Source organism: Desmodus rotundus, chromosome 7, assembly GCF_022682495.2.
Source record: "Desmodus rotundus isolate HL8 chromosome 7, HLdesRot8A.1, whole genome shotgun sequence".
Taxonomy (NCBI): Eukaryota; Metazoa; Chordata; class Mammalia; order Chiroptera; family Phyllostomidae; genus Desmodus; species Desmodus rotundus.
In genome coordinates this window covers 75,860,032-75,887,324 of record NC_071393.1, presented here as the reverse complement: position 1 = coordinate 75,887,324, position 27,293 = coordinate 75,860,032, and the positions used below count along the sequence as shown (strand labels likewise).

General features: G+C 38.8%; 1 protein-coding gene and 1 pseudogene across 3 annotated transcripts in view; both read right to left on the bottom strand.

The window, feature by feature from the left end:
* Positions 1 to 27,293, bottom strand: part of GANC (glucosidase alpha, neutral C) — an 88,918-nt gene that overhangs the window by 46,260 nt on the left and 15,365 nt on the right. For all 3 annotated transcript variants that reach the window (XR_008427311.1, XM_053928220.1, XM_053928224.2), the window contains 4 exons: positions 19,665 to 19,847; positions 9,031 to 9,073; positions 2,004 to 2,070; positions 328 to 424 (listed from right to left, as the gene is read on the bottom strand). Coding sequence is in view for 2 of the 3 variants with exons in the window: in XM_053928220.1 (XP_053784195.1) it covers positions 328 to 424; positions 2,004 to 2,070; positions 9,031 to 9,073; positions 19,665 to 19,847 (390 nt within the window). In the remaining variant the exon portion in view is untranslated. The remainder of the gene's footprint in view (positions 1 to 327; positions 425 to 2,003; positions 2,071 to 9,030; positions 9,074 to 19,664; positions 19,848 to 27,293) is intronic.
* Positions 3,147 to 7,518, bottom strand: LOC128781354 (small ribosomal subunit protein eS17-like; annotated as a pseudogene).

Genomic DNA, 27,293 nt, shown 5'->3' with positions numbered 1-27,293 from the left:
GGGTTCCACAGAAAGGCCTTGAGAGGTGAAAGCAAAACCCAGGAAGTGGTGGAACGAAAATCTCCCCACCATTTCAACCACAGCAGTTCTGTATTTTTACTTCCTTTATAGTTTTAGGTTCAGCACTACAGTTTTTTATAATTCTCTAACTTTTGCCAAAAATAAAATAAAAATCGAAAACCACTGCTTTAAGTGATCATCCAAAGAAGATTCTTAAAGATCTATAAGCAATATCAAGGGGGAAGAGGCCAGGCACACATTAGCTAGCACTGGTTCAGACATCTCACATATTTGCCTTTCCCATAAAAATTCCTGTTTTCACTTTACCCAGTATTTTTAAGTTGGTGTGATTCCGCATGTTGTGGGATCCCATAGAGATGCTCAAATCCATGCAAGGAGAAATCCAAACCGATGGAGGCAGGACCTGCAAGGACCAGGATATTGACCGAGTTTTGCTTCTCAGTGGGACAATCAATTAAAGAAATTCAGTTAATTATGAGTGTGGCAAGATGACTAGAGATCTAGAGATCTGAGTCTTCCCTGATCAATCAGTAAATCCCGTGTGTGTCAGCATCTCTGTAAGATGCTATATTCAGGTATTGTGGGGCTACAAAAATGCCAAAGGCAAAGTTCTGGTCACTTATTATGTTCACCTAACTATGTGTGGAATCTCTCTTTGTCCTCATTTATTTTTTTAGACTTTATTTATTTACTTTTAGAGGGTGGGGAAGCAAGGGAGAGAGAGGGGGAGAGAAACATCAATGTGTGGTTGTCTCTTGTGCACCTTCTACTGGGGACCTGGCCCACAACCCAGGCACATACCCTGACTGGGAATCGAACCAGTGACCCTTTGGTTCACAGGCCGGCACTCAATCCACTGAGCCACACCAGCCAGGGTTGTGTCTTCATTTATAGTGAATCTCTTTTCTATTGGTAAAATATGGCTACAAAGTTTTAGACTTTTTTAATCTAAACTTTTCTAAAACGTATTATATATTCTTTGCTTTAGGAAGCAAAGGATATTGAGCAATTTTAATCTTTGTTAGATGAAAGAGTGGGTGTCTTCTGCCTGATTGTTTATTTTTACTGTGTCCAGGGACTATGATATATTCTGGCTTCTCAGAATACCCTGTGATTGTAAACATATAAATTTCCTCTCATCAGACAAAGTCCTTTATTTAACAACTATTTTAGAGACATGGAAAAATGCAACTAACTAGAGAGATCACATAGCCTTAAATTCATTCTTAGGTTAAAGTATTTGACCTCGAATGATTCTTATTTGAAGGAGTTTATGGAATGAGGGTGCTATAGAAAAGATAAGGATTATGTTGCAGAAAGAAGTCTGAGGTCCCCCTTGCTTATAAATGTTAGGCACATTGTCAGTTCTGATCCTATACTAAGCTATAGCTACTGATGCTAGAACAGGGATTCTCAAGGAATTAGGGAGGGTCTGTCATTCCACAAAGTAGGGAGGATGAAGGAAGAACATAATTTTTCCAACTATATAAGCCCCAAGTACCTGAAAAGTACCTCATAAAGATACTAGCTACACATACATACACCCATCACTAAGCCTAAGGAGAAATGGCACAGATGGGCATGTGATACTCATGTGAATGATGGAGAGGCCCAGGAAAGTTGAGAACAACTGGCTTGGAATGCTGGGGCTGATAAGCTCTAGAACTTGTTTCCTCATCACTTGATTCTCATAAAAATAGAATGTGGAATTTGCAGCTATCTGAAATACTGGACAGTGCAAACAGTGTGTTGGTCTAGGCCCCTCTGTGAGGCCGATACTTCTTTTACACACCCCACAAAAGGCATATAATCATTATTTCTTTGTTGCAATGCATTATTGAAGAACAGGGGACTTAAATCTGAGATTTCTGTTCATCTTACAGAAGTCACTTGTTTAGGTACCAAAGCTCCAGGGACTTTGGATAGAGATATTTAGTATTTTGGAAAGATCTGTTTTAGCACTACATCAGTTTCAACTTTACCATTAACTTTGACATCCACAAATTTTCTGAATTTCTCCTCCCACAGGCCCAGATCCTCTTGATTTTCCTGTTGGCATAAAAAAGGGGAGCAAATTAAGTTTATACATTGCAACAAATTTGATTACCACAATGGTACATTTTATTTGGATTAGTGAAAAATTAGGCTGAAAAAATGAGTTCATCTTTTAAGACCAGTTTGTGATGTCAGTTTATCTGGATCTGTAGATAAATTTATAGATATACATATTTGTAGATTTGTAGATCTATAAATCTATAGATCCAGATTTATATGGGATCTGTATCCTATATAAATGCCAACAATCATCCTTAAGAACTTTAGCTGACATGAATATATTTTTTTATTGTGGTAAAATGCATGTAACATAAAGTTTATCATTTTAACCACTTTAAGTAGCATTAAATATTCACATTGTTGTGCAACCATCATCACCATCCATCTCCAGTACTTTTACGTCTTTCTGAACTGAACCTCTGTACTCATTAAACGGCATCTCCCCATTCTTCCCCCCCCCCGCCCCCCCGCCAAATCCTGGCAACCCCTATTCTATTTCCTGTCTCTATGAGTCTGACTACTCTAGATTTTTCATGTAAGTGGAACCATACAGTATTTGTCCTTTTGTGTCTGGTTTATTTCATTTAGTATAATGCCTTCAAGATCCATTCATTTGTAGCATGTGTCAGAATTTTCCTCCTTTTAAGGGTGAGTAATGTTCCACTGTATGTATGTATCACATATTGCGGATGCATTCACCTGTCAATGACACTCGATTGCCAGGTTGCTTCCATATTTTGGCTACTGTAAATAATGCTGCTATGAAGAACATAGGCATACAGATATCTGTTCGAGTGTTGACTTTCACTTCTGGATATATACCCATAAATGGAATTGCTGAATCATATTGTAATTCTATGTTTAATTTTTTGAGGAACTGCCACACCATTTGACATATCATCACAGAAGCCAAAATAATGTGAAAGCACTTTGGAAAATGCAGTCTTTACATATGTATGATATTTTTCTTGTAAATATGTGAGGCAAAACATTTACAATCAATAACTTAGGTCTGTTTTGAGAGACCCTAAGCAAAGATTTTGGCTGAGAGGGGCACTTTCCCCCTGCTTCAATTAGCCCAACTGCTAGCTATGTTCCTGTTGCTGGCTTGAGAAGTCGACTGGGATGGCAACCACTAAGGTTCATAATCTCTCGATCTAGAGTTAGGCACTTCTTCAGCTTTACAAAAGTGTCCTATCCTCTAGTACAGTGAAAATTTAAAAAAACATTGTGTGTGTGAAATGCATATTTCTATTTAAAAAGTGAACCCTTTGCCTCTTTTTTTAAAAACCACACCTGAATTCTTTTTTCTTGTATAATGCTCTTTTTACTCAGCATAATGTTTTTCATTTATTTAGTTTTAAATAATGCTTTATTTTTCAGTTACAGTTGCATACAATATTATATTAGATTCAGGTATATAACCCAGTGGTTGGACATTGTATAACTTACTAAGTGACCACTCCAATAAATCGAATGCCCATCTGACACCATACATTGTTATTATAATATTATTGCCTATATTCCCTTTGCTGCACCATACATTCCCATGACTATTCTGCAATTAGCAATTTTTTACTTCTTAGTTGCTTCACCTTTTTCACCCATCCCCTCAACCCTCCTCCCATCTTTCAAAAACCCAGTCCCTGAAATCCTCACCTCTGTGGCAACCACCAGTTCTCTCTCTGTGTTTATGAGTCTGTTTCAATTTTGCTTATTTATTTCATTCTTTAGATTCTACATATCAGTGACATCATATGGTATTTGTCTTTCGCTGACTGGCTAATTTCACTGAACATAATACCCTCTAGCTCCATCCATGCTGTCCCAAAGGGTATGATTTCATTCTTTTTAATGGCTGAGTAATAGTCCATGGTATACAACTATGTACCACAGCTTTTTTATCCACTTGTCTTTTGATAGGCACTTGGGTTGCTTCTCTAGCTTGACTATTGTAAATGACACTGCAATAAACATAGGGGTAGTATATTCTTTTGAATTAGTATTTTGGGTTTCTTTGTATAAAGCCCCAGAAGTGGAATTGCTGGGTCATAAGGCAGTTCCACTTTTAATTTTTTGAGGAAACTCCATACTGTTTTCCACAGTGGCTGCACCAATCTACATTCCCACCAACAGTGCACAAGGGTTCCCTTTTCTCAGCATCCTCACCAGCACTTGTTTGTGGATTTATTGATGATGGCCATTCTGACAGGTGTGAGGTGACACCTCAATGTGGTTTTAATTTGCATCTCTTTGACAATTAGTGATGTAGAGCACCTTTTCGTGTCTATTGGCCATCTGTAGGTCCTTTTTGGAGAAGTGTCCATTCAGTCCTCTGTCCATTTTTTAATTGGATTGTTTGTTTTTAGGGGTGTTTGAGTAGTTTGAATTCTTTATGAATTTTTTATATTAACCCCTTATCAGATGTATCACTGGCAAATATGTTCTCCCATTTTGAAGGCTGTACTTCATTTTTTTTTTGATGGTTTTCTTTGTTGTGCAAAAACTTTTTAGTTTGGTGTAGTCCCATTTGTTTATCTTTTGTTTCCCTTGCCCGAGGAGATATATCAGAAAAAAATACTGTTAAGAGAAATGGCAAGCATTTTACTGCCTATGTTTTCTTCTAGAATTTTTATGGTTTTGAGTCTTCATTTAGGTTTTTAATCCATTTTGAGTTTATTCCTGTATATGGTGGCCTATTTTTATTTTTATTTTTTTGCAACCATCTGTCCTATTTCCTCAGCACCATTTATTGACTGGTATGTCTTTACCCCACTTTATATCCTTGCCCCCTTTGTCAAATATTAGTCAACCATATATGGTGGGTTTATTTCTGGGCTCTTTCTTCCATTCCATTGATTTATGTATGCGTTTTTATGCCAGGATCATGCTGTTTTGGTTAGTATGGCCTTGTACTATAGTTTGATATCAGATACTGGGATAATCCTGACTTTGTTCTTCTTTCTCAACATTGCTGAGGCTATTTGGGGTGTTTTTTTGTGGCTCCATATTAATATTTGTATTATTTGATCTAGTTGTGCAAAATATGCCAGTGGTATTCTGACAGGGATTATGTTGACTCTATAGATTGCTTTGGGTAGTATGGACTTTTTTTTGGTTATCAGTGGTTTATTGATAATATTAAAGCACAGCAGAAAGATTCAAATGGCTCCACATGGTGTTTTGAAATTCATTCCAACTGTAGGCTGAGTGACTTGCAGGTTGGACAGACTGCCAAGGTCCAAGACCCTCAGCACTTCCTTGGCATCAGGATCAACTTCCATGATCTGATCCAGGGCTGAGACCTCGGGAACATAATTCTCTCTCCTATTCCTGCAGTTTGATGATGATAACTCTCCCAGGGCCCCTCTGAATCCATTTCATCTGATGTGTAACATGGCCTGCTATCTTGTTTTGGAGTTTCTTACTGGGGCTAATGGCGATCTCCGTGTACACATGCTCACTTGCTGGTGTGAGAGTCATTGCCCACGTGTGTGTAGTAGTTCTTGATGATGATCCGGGCTGCCTTCTTTGTGGTCTTGGTGCAAAATCTGCCCATCGTGGCAGGTCCTTGATGAAAGAGCAGTATGGATATTTTAATGATGTTAATTCTTCCTATCCACGAACACAGAATATGCTTCCATTTATTTCTATCTTCTTTGATTTTTTTCTTCAGAGTCTTATAATTTTCTGAGTACAGGTCTTTTACCTCTTGGTTAAATTTATTCCTAGGTATTTTACTTAATTTTTTTGGTGCAATTTAAGTGGGTTTGTTTTCTTAGTTTTCCTTTCTGCTAGTTCAGTATTGGTACAGGGTGGTGCTGAAGAAGGTTTAGAGTTATGAGTACCTGAAACAGAGTTTTTTCTTGTATTATTATTTATTAATTGTATTATTTTTCATACGAACTGTAAACCTACCTTTGCCCCCTGCTGCATATAAACATGTACCCATTTCTGAATATTAATTTTGTATTCTACTTTACTGAATAATTTTATCAATTCCAGTAGTTTCTTGGTGGCGTCTTTAGGGTTCTCTCTATATAATACAATATCATGTCCTCAGCAGGTAGTGACAGTTTTACTTCTTCCTTTCCAATTTTGATACCTTTTATCCCTTCCTCTTGTCTGCTGTGGCTGGGACTTGCATTACTATGTTGAATAAGAGGGGTGATAGTGGACATCCCTTATCTTTTTCCTGATCTTAAGAGAAATGCCTTTATGATGTTGAAGAGTGCTCCTTGTATTCCCACTTTGATGACTTTTTAAAAAAATCATAAATGGGTGCTAAATTTTATCAAATGCTTTTTCTGTGTCTATCGACCTGATCGTGTGACTTTTACCCTTCATTTGGTTTATGTGGTGTATCATGTTAATTGACTTGCAGATATCGTACAACCTTGCATCCCAGCCATCAGTCCTGGTGTATGATCTTTTTAATACATTGCTAGATAGTTTCCTAATATTTTGTTGAAGTTTTTGCATTTATGTTCATCAGGGCTACTGGCCTATAATTTTCTTTCTTTGTAGTGTCTTTATCTGGTTTTGGAATTAGGATAATGCTAGCTTCACAAAAAGTGCTTTGGAAGTCTTCCCTCCTCTTGAATTGTTCTGGGAATAGTTTGAGAAGGAGAGGTGTTAGTTCTTTGAATGTTTGGTAAAATGTTTGGAGGCAACCTGATCCAGGACTTTTGTTTGCTGGGAGTTTTTCGATTACTGCTTTGATTTCATTGTAATTGGTCTGTTCAGATTTTCTGATTCTTCTTAACCCAGTTTTGGAAGAGCGTGTGTTTCTAGGAATTTATTCATTTTGACCACATTGTCCAATTTGTTGGCGTATACTTGTTTGTAATATTTTCTTGCAAACTTGTATTTCTGTGGTGTCAGTTATTTCTCCTCTTTCATTTCTGATTTTACTTATTTGGGTCCTTTCTCTTTTCCTCTTTGTGAGTCTGGTTAAAGGTTTGTCAATCTTGTTTATCTTTTCAAAGAACCAGCTCTTCATTTCACTGATCTTTTTTATTGTTTTTTAGTCTCTTATGTCATTTTTTTTCACTCTAACTTTTATTATCTCCTTCCTTCTACTCACTTTGGACTTTGTGGTTCTTTTTCTAGTTCCATTAGATTGTATATTTGTGCTTTTTCTTGTTTCTTGAGTTAGGCCTGTATTGCTATGAATTTATCTGGTAGCACTGCATCTGCAGTGTCCCATATGTTTTGGTTTGTTGTGTGTTCATTTTCATTTGTCTCAAGGTATCTTTTGATTTCTTCTTTGATCTCATTGTTGACCCATTCACTGTCTAGTAATATGATACTTAGCCACACCCAAATTCTTAATACAGGGATTATTATCCTAGGGTCTATGGATGAGCTTAAGAGTTTGCAAACTCCCTCTAAGGGTATGAAAAATTTTTTTTTCTTTTTTTTTTTAATTAATGTATTTATTTTTATTCAGTTACAATTGTCTGCATTTTCTCCCCTTCCCGCCACCCCACCCCAGCCAGTCCCACCTCCCTCCCCCACCTCTACCCTCTCCCTTGATTTTGTCCTTGTGTCCTTTATAGTAGCTCCTATAGACCCCTCTCCCCACTATGCCCTCCCCACTCCCCTGTGGCTATTGTTACAATGTTCTTAATTTCAATGTCTCTGGTTATATTTTGTTTGCTTTTGAAAAAAATTTTTCTATAGAGATGATTCACAGCTTTCATCAGATTCTTGCAAGGGGTTCTATGACTGAAAACCACTACCTAAACTATGTAGTTAGAGGCCTCCCAAAAGCTGATTTGACATATTGTCACAAAACTGTGTAAGAGTATGTCTTACTTGTTTTTATCTTCTCTGTTTGAAATGAGAAAGCATTCTCTGTCATATTCAGCAGTATGGATCAGTTCTCAAAAGGAAGAAGAATTAGTCCTTATTGCGCTGGAAAAAAATCTCACCATTCAGGGCTTCTTTAAAGGTACATGTGGCTTTGGATGAGGAGATTTCTAAAATGTCCTTTCTCCATATTCTGGCCCATATTCTGGCCAAAATAATCTTATAAAAACAGAAATCAGAACATATATCTTTGTTTCTTAAACCTTTCCACAGTTTTCCTTTGCTCTTAGGTTAAAGTCCAAAAAGGTAAACATGACTTACAAGAATGTAAGTAACTGTGTGATTATAGGGGAATTTGATTTGTTCAATGACATATCACCAGTTATTTGCACAGTGCCTGGCATACAGCAGGCACTCAGCAAATGTTTATTGAATCAAAGAATTATCACAAGACTCTTCTCAGAATTGCCTCTGCCTATCTCTCTAGCCTTGTTACACAGCACCCTTTCCTTTGCCGTCCTTACTACCGCTAAAAGTTATATGTATGTATGTATGTATGTATGTATACATTTAATTTCTTCAAATGTGCTTCTTTGTATGTAAAGATCTTTGAATATGCAATTCCCTTTAGCTGGAGTGTGCTTTTCCCAGCTTTTTGACTAGCTACTGTATCCTCATACATCAATTTCAGCTTTAACATTATTTCCTTCAGGAGGTCTTCCTGGCCCTCATCTTGGTCAAGTTCATTGCTGCAGTCTCCTATAACACCCTTTTGTAACACTCTTCAGGCTTGCAATTGTTTAGTGTCTGTCCTTCCCAATAGATTCTAAGTTTCATGAAGACACAGGATTTGTTTTATTTACTGCTGACTCCCCTTGCCTAGTATTTTTTGTGTCTTGTGGCTGGCACAAGGCAGTCACTCAAGAATTACCTGTTTTGTAGAAAAACAAATAAATACATGACTGAACAAATGAATGAAAGAATCAACAAGATAAGATGAGCAAAAGAGACAAGTGGTCCCATTTATACACAGTAGAGCATTTATGAAGTACCCATCTGTAGAAGAGGACACTTTATACCCCATACAATGATGATGAAGGTGAAAATGATAAAAAATACAAATTGCTCAATCTAGGTTACCTGAGAGGTATTGATCGACACATCCTCCTTTTCTCTGGTAGCTCTGTTTTAATATAAATAAAATTATTTCACACATGGCAAGACTGACAGAATTTTGTTTGATGATAAAGATTTTTATATCCAACTTTTGAGACTCTATGAATTATATCCTTTAATTTATTAAAAATAACCTTAGTATAAAAATAAAAATAAGTTTATGAAATGGAACTTTTGTGATGAACATTAATCCATTAGCTTAGTTTCTTATACAAACATAGATATATATGAATTTTCTTATTAACTTCAAAAAAAATACCTTCATTAGCTTTTTATTATAAATGTAATACATGCTCACAGTATCTATGCAAACATAAGCTAGAATGCAGCTCCCCTCACCCAGTGTTAGCTACTGTATGATGCACTGCCTTCCAAAATGACAGTGACAACTTACTCTATCACCTATACAGTTGAGTGCTCATTTCTCCCTTATTCTTCACAGTACTGAACTTCATGGATTCCTTAAACCTTTGCCAATCTAAACTGTTAGAATAGATAATGTATTTCAATTTGAATTTCTATCATTAATAATGTAGACTAACTTTTTATACATTAAATGGTATTTCTATTTCTTCTTCTGTGAATTATCTATTCATTATACATATTTTTAAATTTTACATTTATTTATTTTTTAAATATATTTATTGATTATGCTATTACAGTTATCCCATTCCCCCCCCCCGACTCCACTCCATCCTGCCCACCCCCTCCCTCCCACATTCCCCCTCTATAGTTCATGTCCATGGGTCATACTTATAAGTTCTTTGGCTTCTACATTTCCTACACTATTCTTACCCTCCCCCTGTCTATTTTCCACCTATCATTTATGCTACTTATTCTCTGTACGTTCCCCCCCTCCCCCTCCCACTCCCCTATTGACAACCCTCCATGTGATCTCCATCTCTATGGTTCTGTTCCTGTTCTAGTTGTTTGCCTAGTTTTCTCTTGTTTTTGTTTTAGGTGTGGTCGTTAATAACTGTGAGTTTGCTGTCATTTTTACTGTTCCTATTTTTGATCTTCTTTTTTTTAGGTAACTCCCTTTAACATTTCATATAATAAGGGCTTGGTGATGATGAACTCCTTTAACTTGACCTTATCTGAGAAACACTTTATCTTCCCTTCCATTCTAAATGATAGCTTTGCTGGATACAGTAATCTTGGATGGAGGTCCTTGCCTTTCATGACTTGGAATACTTCTTGCCAGCCCCTTCTTGCCTGTAAGGTCTCTTTGGAGAAATCAGCTGACAGTGTAATGGGAACTCCTTTGTAGGTAACTGTGACCTTTTCTCTTGCTGCTTCTAAGATTCTCTCCTTCTGTTTCATCTTAGCTAATGTAATTATGATGTGCCTTGGTGTGTTCCTCCTTGGGTCCAGCTTCTTTGGGACTCTCTGAGCTTCCTGGACTTCCTGAAAGTCTATTTCCTTTGCCAGATTGGGGAAGTTCTCCTTCATTATTTGTTCAAATAAGTTTTCAAGTTTTTGTTCTTCCTCTTCTCCTTCTGGCACCCCTGTAATTTGGATATTGGAAGGTTTCAAGATGTCCTGGAGGTTCCTAAGCCTCTCCTCATTTTTCTGAATTCTTGTTTCTTTATTCTTTTCTGGTGGGATGTTTCTTTCTTCCTTCTTGTCCACACCATTGATTTGAGTCCCAGTTTCCTTCACATCACTATTGGTTCCCTGTACATTTTCCTTTGTTTCTCTTAGCATAGCCTTCATTTTTTCATCTGGTTTTCGAACAAATTCAACCAATTCTGTGAGCATCTTGATAACCAGTGTTTTGAGCTATGCTTCTGATAGGTTGGCTATCTCTTCCTCACTTAGTTGTATTTTTTCTGGAGCTTTGAAGTGTTCTGTCATTTGGGCTTTTTTTTTTTTTTTGTCTCGGCGCGTCTGTTACCTAAAGGGACAGAGCCTTAGGTGTTCACCGGGGCGGGTAACGCTGGTTGCTGCGCTGTGATGCTGTATGTGGGGGTGGGGCCGAGAAGGAGCAATGGCGCCCGCTCCCCTCTCCACCGGATTTCAGTCTTTCTCTCCACTACCCACAATCAAACTGGGCCCCTCTGGTGCTGGTTCCCGAGTGGGTGGGCTTGTGCACACCCTAGGTCCCTGTGGGTCTCTCCAACGACCTCTCCTGTGAGGCTGGGAGTCTCTCCTGCTGCTGCCCTAACCCCCATGGGCGTTTTCAATCAGAGGTTTGAGGCTTTATTTCCCCGAGCTGGAGCCCTGGGTTGCGCGGTCTGCTTTGCTCCCCACCATTTGTCTGGCTTATCTGTGCGTGAATGTGGGGCCGCGGGGTGCTACCCGCCGCTCTGCCTGCCCCACTCTCCGCCACTCTGAGTCCGGCCCTCTCGGTTTATCTGTGTGCGAATGTGGGGCCGCAGGGTCTGCTAGTGGTCAGACTGCCTGCCCTGTTCATCCCACACTCTGCCAGTCTCGGTCCCACCACCGCCACGCAGAGTCCTCTCCACCCCAGTGCCCGTTTCTGCCCCTCCTACCGGTCTGGATGAATGTTTATTTTTTATTTCCTTGGTGTCGGACTTCCTTGCCGTTTGATTTTCTGTCAGTTCTGGTTGTGCGAGGAGGCGCAGTGTGTCTACCTATGCCACCATCTTGGTTCTCGGCATACATTAATTTTTATTTAGTATAACACACAGCATGCATAGAGTATATAATGCATATACAGACCTTAGAGAATATTACTGAAGGGAACAACTATGAACCCACCAGTAAGCATAAGCAACAGAAATGACTTGTTCCTTCAGTGTTCCGTGTGACTCTTTTCAAATGTATCTAGCTCTGTCCCTCCCCTTCAGAGGTAACCACTTTACTAGATTTTGTGTGACCTCATTTTCTTGCTGTTTTTATAGTATTGCCATTAGTGTATGAATCCTCAAACTTGTTACTTGGTTTTGCCTTTAAAAAATATTTATATATAATAGAGATGCACTGTGTATATTCTCTTGTGACATCACAAAACTTTTTAAACTCAATATAAAGATTTTGATATTCATCATATTAATATGCAGTACTGCAGTTTGTATTACCATTTTTTATTTGCTTGTTGTTTTTCTTATTGATTTGTATATGTTCTTTCTGTATTGTGCATGTTAGCTTTTGACTTCTTATATAGGTTAAAATTCTGTGGTGAAATTTAAAATAACTGGTACGTTGCATTTTGATTTTTTTTAATTAGTAAACTTTATTTTTAGAGCACTTTTAGGTTCACAGCAAAATTGATCAGAAAGTGCAGTGTTCCCACATACCTACCATCTCCACACTCCCACAGTCTCGCCGTCACCAATATCTTGCACCTGAGTAGCCCATGTGTTACATTCAATGAACCTACATTGACACAGCATTATCACCCAAAGTCCATAGTTTAATTAGGGTCCACTCTTGGTACTGTACATTCTGTGGGTTTCAGGAAATGGATGATGACATGTACTTACCATTGTAGTACCATACTGTGTAGTTTCCCTACCCTAAAAATCTCCTGTACTCTAGCCATCCCTTCTTCCTCCTTAACCCATGGCAACCACTGATCTTTTTACTATTTCCATAGTTTTGCCTTTTTCAGAATTTTATATAGTTGAAACTAAAAAGGCTGTATACTTGTAGTCTTTTTCAGATTGGCTTCTTTTACTTGTTTCCTTTATGTCTTTTCATGGCTTAGTAGTTCATTTCTTTTAGGTGCTAAATAATATTCCATTGTCTGGATGTAACACAGTTTATCTATTGGCCTTCTGAAGGATATCTTGGTCACTTCCAAGTTTTGGCAGTTATGAATAAGGCTGCCATAAGCATCATGTGCGGGTTTGTGTGTGGACATAAGTTTTCAACTCCCCTTTGGGTAAATACTAAGGAGAACACAGCTGGGTTGTATGGCCGAAGTATGGTTAGTTTTATAAGAAACTGTCACGCTGTCTTCCACAGTGACTATCATTTTGCATTCCCACCAGCATGAATATGAGTTCCTATTGTTCCACATCCTCACCAGCATTTTGCTGTCAAGTGTTTTGAACTTTGGCCATTCTAGTAGACTGTAGTGGTATCTTGGTTTAATTTGTAATTCCCCGATGACATAAGATATTGAACATCTTTTCACATGCTTACTTGCCATCTGTATACCTTCCTTGGTGAGGTGCCTGTTCAGGTCTTTTATCCATTTTTAAATTAAGTATCCAGTTTCTTATCACTGAATTTTAAAAGTTCTTTGTATATTTTAGATAGCAGTCCTTTATCAGATGTGTCTTTTGCAAATATTTCCTCCCAGTCTGTGGCTTGTCCTCTCATTTTCTTGACATTGTTTTCCACTTAGCAATAGTTTTTAATTTTGATAAAGCCCAACTTATCACTTCTTTCTTTCAGAGATCATACCTTTGGTGATATATATAAAAAATATTGCCATACCAATGGTCATCTAAGTTTTCTCCTATGTTATCTTTTAGGGGGTTTATAGTTTTGCATCTTATGTTTAGATCTAATATCCATTTTGAGTTTTTTGTGAAAAATATAAGGTCTGTGTTTAGATTCTCTTTTTTTTTGGATGTGGATGTTCAGTCATTCCAGACTTTTTGTTGGAAAGGATATCTTTGCTCCATTGTATTGCCTTTGCTCCTTAGTCAAAGATCAGTTCACTAAATTTATGTGGGTCTATTTTGGGCTCTCTATTTTGTTCCATTGATCTATCTGTCTGTTCATTCACTAATACCACACTGTCTTGATTACAGTAGTTTTATATTAAGTCTTGAAATAGCATAGTGTTAATCCTCAAATTTAGTTCTCCTTCAACAGTGATTTGGTATTCTGGGTCTTCTGCCTCTCCATATAAACTACAGAATTGGTTTGTCAACACCCACAAAATAATTTTCTGTGATTTTGATTGGGATTGAATTGAATCTCTCGATCAAGTTGGGAAGAACTGACATGTGATAATATTGAGTCTCCCTGTCCACAGAAATGGAGTATCTCCCCATTTATTTAGTTCTTCTTTGATTGCTTTCATCAGGACTTTGTACTTTTTCTCATATAGATCTTGTACATATTTTGTTAGATTTATACCTCAATATTTCATTTTGGGGGTGCTAATGTAAATGTGGAATTTTAATTTCAAATTCCACTTGATCATTACTGGTATATAGGAAAGCAACTGACTTTTACCTGTTAACTTTATACCCTGCAGCCTTGTTATAACTGTTTATTATAACAAGTTTTTTTGTGTGTGCATGCCAGTTTTTGGTTTTCCACATAGACAGTTATGCCATCTGTGAATGAAAGTGTTTATCTCTTCCTTCCCATTGTATATACCTTTAATTTCCTTTCCTTGTCTTACTGCATTACCTAGGACTTCCAGTATGATATTGAAAAGTGGTGGTAAGAGGGGACATCTTTGCTTTGTTCCTGAACTTAGTGAAAAAGATTTGTCTCATCATTAAGTATATAGTAGCTATAGGATTTGGATAGATGTTGTTTCCCAAGTTGAGGAAGTTACCTTCTATTCCTAGTTTGCTGAGTTTATATCATGCATGGACATTGTATTTTGTCAAATGCTCTTCCTGCATCTATTGATATGATCATGTGATTTTTCTTCTTTAGCTTTTTGATGTGACCAATTTCCTTAGTTGATTGTTGAATGTTAAACAAGCTGTGCATGCCTGGGATAAATCCAAGTTTGTTGTGGTATACAATTTTTTTAAATAAATTACTGGATTGATTATGTTCCAGTTAAAGGTGAGATCATATGGTATTTGTCCCTCACTGCCTGGCTTATTTCACTTAGCATAATGCTCTCCAGTTCCATCCATGCTGTTGCAAAGGGAATAATCAACAAAAGAAAAAAGCAAACAAAATATAACCAGAGACATTGAAATTAAGAACAATGTAACAATAGCCAGAGGGGAGTGGGGAGGGGATAGTGGGGAGAGGGGTCTATAGGAGCTACTATAAAGGACACAAGGACAAAATCAAGGGGGAGGGTAGAGGTGGGGGGGGAGGTGGGATTGGCTGGGGTGGGGTGGAGGGATGGGGAGAAAATGCAGACAATTGTAACTGAATAAAAATTTTAAAAAATTTAAAATAAAACTAGATGAGTAAAGGAAAAAAATAAATTACTGGAGAATTTGCTAATATTTTGTTGAATATTTTCGCATTTATGCTCATGAATTTTCTTATAATGCTTTTTGGTCTTTTTTGATATTACATAACGGCCTCATAAATGAATAAGGAAGAACTCCCTTTTCATCTATTTTCTATAAGAGATTTGGAGAAGTGGTATAATATTTTCCATGTTTGGTAAAATTCACCAGTGAACCCATCTGGACCCAGTACTTACTTTTTTGGAGGGTTGTTAATTACTGATTCAATTATAGGCCTATTCACATTGTCTATTTCTTATGTGAGTTTTGGCAGATTGTCTTTTAAGGAATTGGTCTGTTTCATCAAGGTCATCACATTTATGGGCATAGAGTAGTCCATAAAATTCTTTCATTATCTTAATTCCAAAGGAAATATAGTGATATCCTTTCTTCCATTCTGATGTTATTAATTTTTGTCTTCTGTCTCTGTTTCTTAGCCTGAATAAAGGCTAATTGATTTTATTGATCTTTTTAAAGAAACACTTTTGGTTTTGTTTATATTCTCTTTTGATTTACTTTTTTTAATTTGATTTCTGCTTTAATCTTATATTATTTTTCCTTCTAGTTATTTGTACTTAACATGTTCTTCTTCTAATTTCCTAAGGTGGGAGCTTAGATTATTGATTTTAGATCTTCTCTTTGAATACATGAATTCAATGCTAAAAATGCCCTTTAGGCATTGCTTTTGCTATATCCCACACATTTGAAAAAAAAATTATTTATTTATTTTTATTCAGTTACAATTGTCTGCATTTTCTCCCCTTCCCTCCACCCCCACCCCAGCCAGTCCCACCTCCCTCCCCCACCTCTACCCTCCCCCTTGATTTTTTCCTTGTGTCCTTTACAGCACACATTTTGAAAAGGCATTTCATTTAGTTCATAACATTTTTAAAATTTTTAAGAGATTTCTTCTTTGACCTATGTGTTATTTAGAAGTGTGTTGTTTAATCTTCAAGTATTTTGGAATTTTCCAGCTTCCTGCTATTTATTTCTAGTTTAATTCCACTGTGGTCTGAGAGTCAGCATTATATGATTTCTATATGTCAGAGTATATTTTATGACCCAAAATATGGTTTATCTTGGTGAATGTTCCATGTGAGCTTGAGAAGAATGTATAATCTGCTGTCATTGAATGAAGGAATCAATAGATGTCAATTATATCCAGTTGATTGAGTTTGCTGTTGAATTCAACTATGTTCACACTAATTTTTTCTCTCTGCTGGACCTGTATATTTCTGATGGAAGGGTGTTAAGTTGTCTAACTATAATAATGGATTCATCTATTTCTTCTTGTAGTTCTATCAGTTTTGCCTCATGTATTTTGAGGCTCTGTTGTTAGGCACAGCAACATTAAGGACTAGTGTGTCTTCTAAAAGAATTGACCCTTTTATCATTATGTAATATTCTTCTTCATCCCTGATAAATTCCCTTGTTCTGAAGTTTGATCATTCTGAGATTAATATAACTACTCTTACTTTGTCTTGACTAGTGTTAGCATGGTATATCTTCCTCCCTCTCTTTACTTTTAATCATGTGTCTTTATATTTAACATTTCTCAGACAAGTCTAGCGTAACTCATGTTATTATATGGGGTAAAGTGACATTCTCAAAACATGTTAGTTCACATTAACATTTATCAAGTTAACAGAGTATTTTTTAGAAGGGTGAGGAAGGGAGTTGTTGGGAGGAGGGAAAGGAAGATGGACTTCCGGTTAAGATGGAGGTGTAGCTAAACATGTTTCACCTCCTCGAACAACCACAGAAAGAATTACAACTAGACCTCAAAACAAATAATACCCAGAACCATCAGAAAATCAAGCTGCATGGAAGTTTGACAAACAAGGACTTAAAGAAGCCACATGCATCCAGACAGGTAGGAGGGGCAGAGATGCAGAGATAGGTGAAGATGGGCAGAGAAGTGTGGGTGGATAAATATGGGAAGGGGCCCTGGCTGGTATGACTCCGTGGATTGAGAACTTGCCTGTGAACTGCCATTTTGATACCCAGTCAGGGCACATGCCTTGGTTGTGGGCCAGGTCCCCTGTTGGGGGTGTGCATGAGGTAACTGATCGATGTATCTCACACATCAATGTTTATCTCCCTCTCCTTGTCCCTCCTTTCCCCTCTCTCTAAAAATAAATAAATAAAATCTTTAAAAATTTCAGGAGGGATGCCTTGGGAGCAAGTGATCCCTGCCCCAGGCCAGATGGGGGTTCCAGTGTCAGGAAGATAAATCCCCATAACTTCTGGCTATAAAAACCAGTGGGTGTTGGGGTGGCAGAAGAAACTTCTGGATTTTCAGGAGACTCTGATTAAAGGACTGGCACAGACTTAAAATGTACACAGACCCACCCCCTCTGGGATTCAGCACCAGGGAACAGCTGGAAGGGCCCCAGTCTCATAGGGTGAGTGCCAAGCAAACCTCCAGAAGGCAGGCAGTGGCATTGTCTCCTCTCTGAGTCTGTACCTCCCCTCCCTGTAACACACACACAGAGCCGCAAAGCAGTGAAGTAGGTAGCCCCACCTTGGCATTTATCTAAGGCTCTGCCCCACATAATTTACAGGTGCCTTTTCTACAATAGGCCAGGTTACTAAGACAGGGAGTCAAAGCAGCTCTACCTAATACACAGAAACAAATACAGGGAGGCTTCCAAATTAAGGAGACAAAGAAATATGGCCCAAAGGAAACAACAGAAAAAACCCCCACAAAAAGAACTAAATGAAATGAAGATAACCAACCTTTCAGATGTGGAGTTCAAAACACTGGTGATCAGTATGATCAAAGAACTTATTGAGTATAGCAACAAAATAAAAAAGACCCAGGAAGATATGAAGGTTACACTAAGTGAAATAAAGAAAAATATACACGAAACAAACAATTGAAGGGATGAAGCTGGGATTCAAATCTACAGTTTGGAACATAAGGAATAAATAAGCATTCTACCAGAACAGCAAGAAGAAAAAAGAATTTAAAAAAAATGAGGAAACCGTATAAGGTGCCTCTGGGACATCTCCAAACAAACCAACATCCACATCATAGGGGTACCAGAAGGATCAGAGGAAGAGCAAGAAATTTGAAACTTATTTGAAAAAATAATGAAAGGAAACTTCCCTAATTGGGTTGAGGAAATGGACATATAAGTACAGGAAGCACAGAGAATCCCAAACAGGTTGGACCCAAAGAGGACCACAACAAGACACATCATAATTAGAATGCCAAAGTTTAAAGACAAAGAGAAAATCTTAAAAGCAGCAGGAGAAAATCAGCAAGTTACCTACAAAGGGGTTTCCATATGACTCAGCTGATTTCTCAAAAGAAACCTTAGAGGCTACATGGGACTGGCAAGAAATATTCAAAGTGATGGAAAGTAAGGACCTACAACTTAGATTACTCTATCCAGCAAAGCTATCATTTAGAATGGAAGAGCAGATAAAGTGCTTCCCAGACATGTAAAGCTAAAGGAATTCACCATTACCAAGCCATTATTACACGAAATTTAAAGGGACTTATTTAAGAAAAAGGAGAAGATCAAAAACATGAACATTAAAATGGCAACAAATTCACAACTATCAACAACTGAATCTAAAAAATATATAAAGCAAACAAGCAGAACAGGAACAGAGTCATAGATATGGAAATCATTTGGAGGGTTATCAGCTGGGAAGGGGGAGGGGAAAATTGGGAGAAAAGGTACAGGGATTAAGAAGTACATATTGGTAGGTACAAAATAGACAGGGGGATATTAAGAATAGTATATATACATAATCAACAAAAGAAAAAAGCAAACAAAATATAACCAGAGACATTGAAATTAAGAACATTGTAACAATAGCCAGAGGGGAGTGTGGAGGGGATAGTGGGGAGAGGGGTCTATAAGAGCTACTATAAAGGACACAAGGACAAAATCAAGGGGGAGGGTAGAGGTGGGGGAGGGAGGTGGGACTGGCTGGGGTGGGGTGGAGAGATGGGGAGAAAATGCAGACAATTGTAACAGAATAAAAATAAATAAATAAATTTAAAATGAAAAAAAAAAGAATAGTATAGGAAGTGGAGAAGCCAGAGAACTTATATGCATGACCCATGGATATGAACTAAGGTGGAGGGACAGCTAGAGGGAAGGAGGATACTGGACGGAGGGTGGCAAAAGGGTAAAAATTGGGACAACCATTATAGCATAATCAATAAAAATATATTTAAAAAAAAAGAAGAGTGCAAAGGGTTGAGAATGCCATCAGCAAGCACACAGGATATGTTAAGAGTGCCACATTTGCCAAAGTCTGGGAATCATTCTTGCCATCAAGCCTGTATTCACTTGCACTGGTAATAGATGAAATTTCTCAGAACAGTATTCCAGCAAATAAGGCAAAATAATTTTCTATGTTGATACATTATAGATTTAGGCAACTTGTATTCATAATCAGGTTTTCTTAAATTCTTTATGTGTCAAGTAATGTACAAAATACCTTTGCTTAAGGGGAATCTGCAGGTGCTCAAAGTACAATTGGCCCAGGGAGTTTATGCTGATCACGACCTCTTCTTCAGACACCAAGTCTACCTTGAATGGGTTTGCCATGATATGACACTTCAGATCTCCTTTTCCATCTGCCAGTACCAGACTGCCTGCATCCCCTGAGCATGAAGTCAGCCTAGAAAAAAGGCAGGAAGAGAAAAACAAATTGCTATAGGTTTACATGGCTCAATTCAATTCTCAATTAAAATTCATTAATTAGTAAATCAATTGAACATAGCTATTGAACATAGCTCCACCATGCACTAAGTGTATAATTTTGGACAAGTAAATCAATCTTCCTACTTCTCAATTTCTTCATCTGTAAAGTGGAAATAAGAAAAGCAAGGATAAAGAGAATTTTTTGAGAGAATTAAATGAGATCATGCAGGGAAAGCACTTGGCACAGTGCCTGGCACATAATAAGCACTAAATAATGTAAGCTATGACTACCTTGGTCCAGATAGTCGAGTAACATTGGTGCATAGAATTTAAACACTTTGCTTTTCTTTCTCATTCCAACCATGTACTCAGAAACTGAGGAAATAACACAGATTGGGTTATTGATCCCCTGAGTCCACAGTGAGATGGAACCAGGTCAAACTTTTATCTATTTATCACCTGACTCCTCTCAGCCCCTAATTTGAGGTGTAGACTGTTAAAAGATGTTTTGGATCACCAAATCTGTATAAGCCCAGAGGCTGCATTTAAGGTTCCTAGAAGGGACCTTCTTTCTTTTTTAAAAAGATTTTATTTGTTTGTTTTTAGAGAGAGGGGAAGGGAAGGAGAAAGAGAGAGAAACACTGATCAGTTGCCTTATATGCACCCCCAACTGGGAACCTGGCCCAAAACCCTGACTGGGAATCAAACTGATGACCTTTGTTTGCAGGTTGGCACTCAATCCACTGAGCCACACCAAACAAGGCAGGTATTTCTTTCTCTGGTGCATAGTCACCCTGGTAAATGGTCACAGCCTCTTTAGGGAAGGTTAGGAGGGACAGTTTGTTCTTATTATATCCTTACAATATCCTTCTCCATGAATTCTAGACCTCCCCCTCAAGCAAGATGCTTGGGTTCTGGAAACTAACTGTGTTTGGAATTGTTTGAGACACACTGTCCATCAAACATAAATAGAATGCTTTTAATTATTCCATCAAGTAGGACATCAGTCCATCTATTTCAGTTTAATAGACCCCTTGATATTATAGTTCACTGCCCTGAGGTTTTAACCATTAAAGCCCCACTGCACATTATGAAAACATGTCCGCCTTGTCTCTAACAACTAAATGCTGCTACTTTGACTCTGCCACCTGGAGTCTTGTTATCTCCACTGAAATCGGGGAGCCCATTTTTATGGCATTATTTCTCACCATTATCTGTAGCTTGAAAACTGTGTTCACACACTACAATGTTTTCCAAGTGCTCCCTCACCAATGTATTTCTCGATGAAGGGGGTATCTTTTGGATCCTCTTGGAGAACAGAATTAGGGGCTAGATGAGCTATTTGCATATAATATATCCACTTCAACATCTTTATATCACTAAGTCTACAGATCATTTCTTCTATAGCATGTTATTTTCTGGTATCTCAGCTTCATTCTGCAGAATTCAATATAGCTGAATACAGAATATAGGTAACCAAACAAACAAATAATTAGAACCACTCCCAGCTAGCATACCAAATCTAGATGTGGCCATGTCAATAAATTTAGTGTGATGTTAAAATTATGTTCCTTCCTCTGGTATAAGAATCCCTGAAATATCATTTCCAATATTTTATATTTTGCCAATTTAAAATCTTAAAATTCGTCCTGGCTGGTGTGGCTCAGTGGATTGAGTGCCAGCCTGAGAACCAAGGGGTTGCCAGTTCAATTCCAAGTCAGGGCACATGCCTGTGTTGTAGGCCAGGTCCCCAGTTGGGGCTGTGAGAGAGGCAACTGCACGTTGGTGTTTCTCTCCCCCTCTTTCTCCCTCTTTCCCCTCTCTCTAAAAATAAATAAATAACATATATTTTTAATTAAAAAAATAATTTGTTAAAAGTACCAACACATAGAGAAGAGATAGGAGATCCTTTGGATATGTCCCCTAGGGCAAGGGACATAAAGGAAAGAATAAACAAATGGGATCTCATCAAAATAAAAAGCTTCTGCCTGGCTAAAGAAAACAGCATTAAAATGAAAAGAGAACCAACTGTATGAGAAAACATACTTGCCAATGGTATCTCGGATAAGGGTTTGATCTCCAAAATATAAAAAGAACTCACACAACTCCACTCCAGGAAGACAAACAACCCAATTAAAAAATGGGCAAAAGACCTGAACAGATACTTCTCCAAGGAGGACATACAGAGGGCCCAGAGGCATATGAAAAGATGCTCAGCATCACTAGCCATCAGAGAGATGCAAATTAAAACCACAATGAGATACCACTTCACACTGGTGAGAATGGCCATCATAAACAAATCAACATACAACAAGTGTTGGAGAGGATGTAGAGAAAAGGGAACCTTAGTGCACTGTTGGTGGGAATGCAGACTGGTGCAGCCACTGTGGAAAACAGTATGGAATTTCCTTGAAAAACTGAAAATGGAACTGCCTTTTGACCTGGCAATTCCACTGCTGGGATTATATCCTAAGAACTCTGAAACACCAATTCAAAAGAACCTATGCACCCCAATGTTCATAACAGCACAATTTACAATAGTCAAGTGCTGGAAGCAACCCAAGTTCCCATCAGTAAATGAATGGATCAAAAAACTATGGTACATTTACACTATGGAATACTATGCAGCAGAAAGAAGGAGTCCTCTGCGACAGCATGGATGGAACTGGAGAGCATTATGCTAAGTGAAATAAGCCAGGCGGTGAAAGACAAACACCATATGATCTCACCTTTAAGTGGAACCTAATCAACAAAACAAACAAGCAAACAAAATATAACCAGAGACATTGAAATTAGGGACAAACTGATAGTAACTAGAGAGGAGGTAGAAGGGGATAATGGGGGGAGAGGGGGAAAGCATTTTCAGGAACAACTATAAAGGACACATGGACAAAACCAAGGGTGGGGTGGGGTCAGGGGATGGAGGTGGGGATGGCTGCAGTGGGGGAAGTGGTGGGGGAAAAATGCAGACAACTGTACTTGAACAACAATAAAAAAATAATAAAAACAATAAAAAATAAAATCTTAAAATTCTTTAGGTGAGGTGTATGAGCCTTCTCTTCCTGGGGTTGACTGTAATTGGCTCCCTAGGCATATTGGGCTCTGACAGTGGGTCTGGAGGCAGTGAATGGTGGTAGGGGTGAGACACAAAGAGCATTGGAACCCCCTTGTATGGTATATCTTATGTGAGGTCAACACAGGAGGTCCAAGCAAGGGAGGATCAGGTTTAGCAGACAGAGAAGAGAGAGCTACTTCTGCCAAACCGGGAGGCTCAGTAGAATTTTGAGGTTTGTATTCAGAGTTATCCAAATGTTGCTATTCAATTTTGAGGGGATTTACTTTTTCCCAGTTAATACCCTAAATTCACAGACCTGATGAGACTGTGATCAACTTTATGGTCTTTTACAGCAAATCATGGAATCAAAAACTGTATCTTATTTTCAACTACAAGGACTGTGTAGCTACAACAGATATAAGAGACTTTAGATTGTCATAGAAACCTATTAGGTTTCTGACAATGCTTTGAGCTAAGAATTTAAAGTCCTGAGACTGCTGTTTTCTTTCTTAAGTTCTCCATAGTAGCCAGGGCACCTGAGTTTGAATTCTGTATGACAATCATGCTATGCTATGGTCCCATCATGCTATGCTATGGTCCCATCACTCGGTCTGCCAGGGCTGCACTTTCAATAGGCAATTTATTTCAGTTTACTACTGGTAGTAATTTAAGTACCTTTGCCATAGGTATTATGGGGTTTATTACTATAACAGTTATATTAGCTTATTAGAGCTGCCATAACAAAATACCACAGACTGGGTGGCTTAAACAACAGAAATTTACTTTCTCACAATTCTGGAGGCTAAAAGTCTAAGAGAAAAAGGTCAGCAGTTTCGGTTTCTTCTGAGACCTCTCTCCTTGGTGCAGATGGCCATTTTCTTACTTTGTCCTCACACGGTCATCCCTCTGTGTTAGCTGTGTCCTAATCTCCCCAAAGAACACCAAGTCCTCATGACCCAATTTTAACTTAATTGCTTCTTCAATGGCCCTATATCTAAATAAGTCAAAGTCTGAGATGCAAGGGGTTAGGGTTTTAACACCTAGGTCGGTAGGGGCACAGTATTCAGCCCCTAACACTAATATCTCACCCTCTAAAGATAATCAGGTCCTCACAGCCTTCAAATCCAACTAGATCAGCTAACTAACTTCGTATTCCAGCCCTTGATATCTTTTGCTTCTACTCACTGCTGATACCAATGCTTATATCAACCAAGACTAAACTGTAGATAACAGAATCAATTCTGACTACTTTAAGCAGAAAGTAAATGACAATATGAGGGAATTAGGAGCTTACAACATCACAAAAAGGGTTGAGATAGCAGATCCCTGGCTGGACGTTCAGTAATGACCCCCTAGAACAGTATTTCATGAATATATGGCCCATGGAACTTCCACCTCAGCTAGAATCAGAAAGTTGGGCAACCAGAAGTCACTGCTGGAAACTGCTGGCGCTCCAGAATCATGCCACCGTAGCTGTAACCCAGAGATCAGAAACCACTGCACTAACTAGTGCAGCTTTAGAGCCATTCCATAGCTGCCAAATCCATACCAGCAAAATGGAAAACTCAGTTCTGATATCAAGATACCTGTAAATGCAACTGATTGGTTGAACCTGATCGACATCAAAAACAAGCTACATGGGAATCTGGGAAATGGAGAGATGTAGTTTTTAGCTCTCTAGTTACTGCAAAAGTCAAAGGCCTTCTACAAAGAGATTGGAATAGAAGTAGAGCTAATATACCATATTTACTAATATACCACAAAGCTAGTATGACCCTGACTCCCAAACATGGCCAAGATAGTTCAGAAAAAAGGAAACTACAGCTCTAACAAGGGGTTACTATCCAAAATATATAAAGAACACATACAACTCAACACCAAAGCCAATTAAAAAATGGGCAGAGGACATGAACAGATACTTCTCCTGAAAAGACATACAAATGTCCAATAGATACATGAAAAGATGCTATTAGGGAAATGCAAATCAAAACTACAATGAACACCACCTCACACCTGTTAGTATGACTATTACCTCAACAAGACAAGTAATAACAAGTGTTGGAGAGATCGTGGAGAAAGAGAAACCCTCATTCACTGCTGGTGGGAATGTAAACTGGTGCAGCCATTATGGAAAACAGCATGGAGATTCCTCAAAAAAAATATTAACAATAGAGTTACCATTGATCCACCAACCCCGCTTCTGGGTCTACCTGAAAAGTTTGAATACATTTATTTACAAAGATATATGAATACCCATGTTCATTGAAGCATTATTCACAATGGCCAGACATGGAAATAACTGCAGTGCCCTTTGATAGAAGACTGAACAAAGAAGATGTGGTACAGGAGAACCAAGATGGCGACGTAGGTAGACACACTGCGCCTCCTCGCACAACCAGAACTGACAGAAAATCAAACGGCAAGGAAGTCCGACACCAAGGAGATAAAAAAATATAAACATTCATCCAGACTAGTAGGAGGGGCGGAGACGGGCAGTTGGGGCGGAGAGGACTCGTGTGGCCGTGGCGGGACCAAGACTGGAGGAGTGTGGGATGAACAGGGCAGGCTGTCTGACCACTAGCAGACCCTACAGCCCCACATTCGCACACAGATAAACCGAGAGGGCCGGACTCAGAGTGGCGGAGAATGGGGCAGGCAGAGCGGCGGGTAGCACCCCGATGCCCCACATTCGCACATAGATAAACCAGGAGGAACGGCGGGGAGTGAAGCAGACCGCGCAACCCAAGGCTCCAGCTCTGCGAAATAAAGCCTCAAACCTCTGAGTGAAAACACCCGTGGGGGTTGGGGCGGCAGCACGAGAAACTCCCAGCCTCACAGGAGAGGTCGTTGGAGAGACCCACAGGGACCTAGGGTGTGCACAAGCCCACCCACTCGGGAACCAGCACCAGAGGGGCCCAATTTGATTGTGGGTAGCAGAGGGAGTGACTGAAATCCGGCAGAGAGTGGAGCGGGCACCATTACTCCCTCCCGGCCCCTCCCCCATGTACAGAGTCACAGCACAGCAACCAGTGTTACTCCGCCCCGCGGGACGCCTAAAGCTCCGCCCCTTTAGGTAACAGATGCACCCAGACAAAAAAAATGGCCCAAATGACAGAACACTTCAAAGCTCCAGAAATAATTCAACTAAGCAGCAAACAGATAGCCAACCTATCAGATGCACAGTTCAAAACGCTGGTAATCAAGAAGCTCACAGAATTGGTTGAATTTGGTCAAAAACTAGATGAAAAAATGAAGGCTATGCTAAGAGAGACAAAGGAAAATGTACAGGGAACCAATAGTGATGCGAAGGAAACTGGGACTCCAATCAACGGTGTGGACCAGAAGGAAGAAAGAAACATCCAACCAGAAAAGAATGAAGAAACAAGAATTCGGAAAAATGAGGAGAGGCTTAGGAACCGCCAGGACATCTTGAAACCGTCCAACATCCCAATTATAGGGGTGCCAGAAGGAGAAGAGGAAGAACAAAAAATTGAAAACTTATTTGAAAAAATAATGAAGGAGAACTTCCCCAATCTGGCAAAGGAAATAGACTTTCAGGAAGTCCAGGAAGCTCAGAGAGTCCCAAAGAAGCTGGACCCAAGGAAGAACACACCAAGGCACATCATAATTACATTAGCCAAGATGAAACATAAGGAGAGAATCTTAGAAGCAGCAAGAGAAAAGGACACAGTTACCTACAAAGGGGTTCCCATTACACTGTCAGGTGATTTCTCAAAAGAGACCTTACAGGCAAGAAGGGGCTGGCAAGAAGTATTCCAAGTCATGAAAGGCAAGGACCTACATCCAAGATTGCTCTATCCAGCAAAGCTTTCATTTAGAATGGAAGGGCAGATAAAGTACTTCTAAGATAAGGTCAAGTTAAAGGAGTTCATCATCACCAAGCCCTTATTATATGAAATGTTAAAGGGAGTTACCTAAGAAAAAGAAGATAAAAAATATGAACAGTAAGAATGACAGCAAACTCACAGTTATTAACAACCACACCTAAAACCAAAACAAAAGAAAACTAAGCAAACAACTAGAACAGGAACAGAACCACAGAAATGGAGCTCACATGGAGGGTTATCAACAGGGGAGTGGGAGGAGGAGAGTGGGGGGAAAGGTACAGAGAATAAATAGCATAAATGATAGGTGGAAAATAGACAGGGGGAGGGTAAGAATAGTGTAGGAAATGTAGAAGCCAAAGAACTTATGAGTATGACCCATGGACATGAACTATAGGGGGGAATGTGGGAGGGAGGGGGTGGGCAGGATGGAGTGGAGTGGGGGGGGGAATGGGACAACTGTAATAGCAAAATCAATAAATATATTTTTTTAAAAAGAGAGAGAATAAGGAAAAACAGTCAA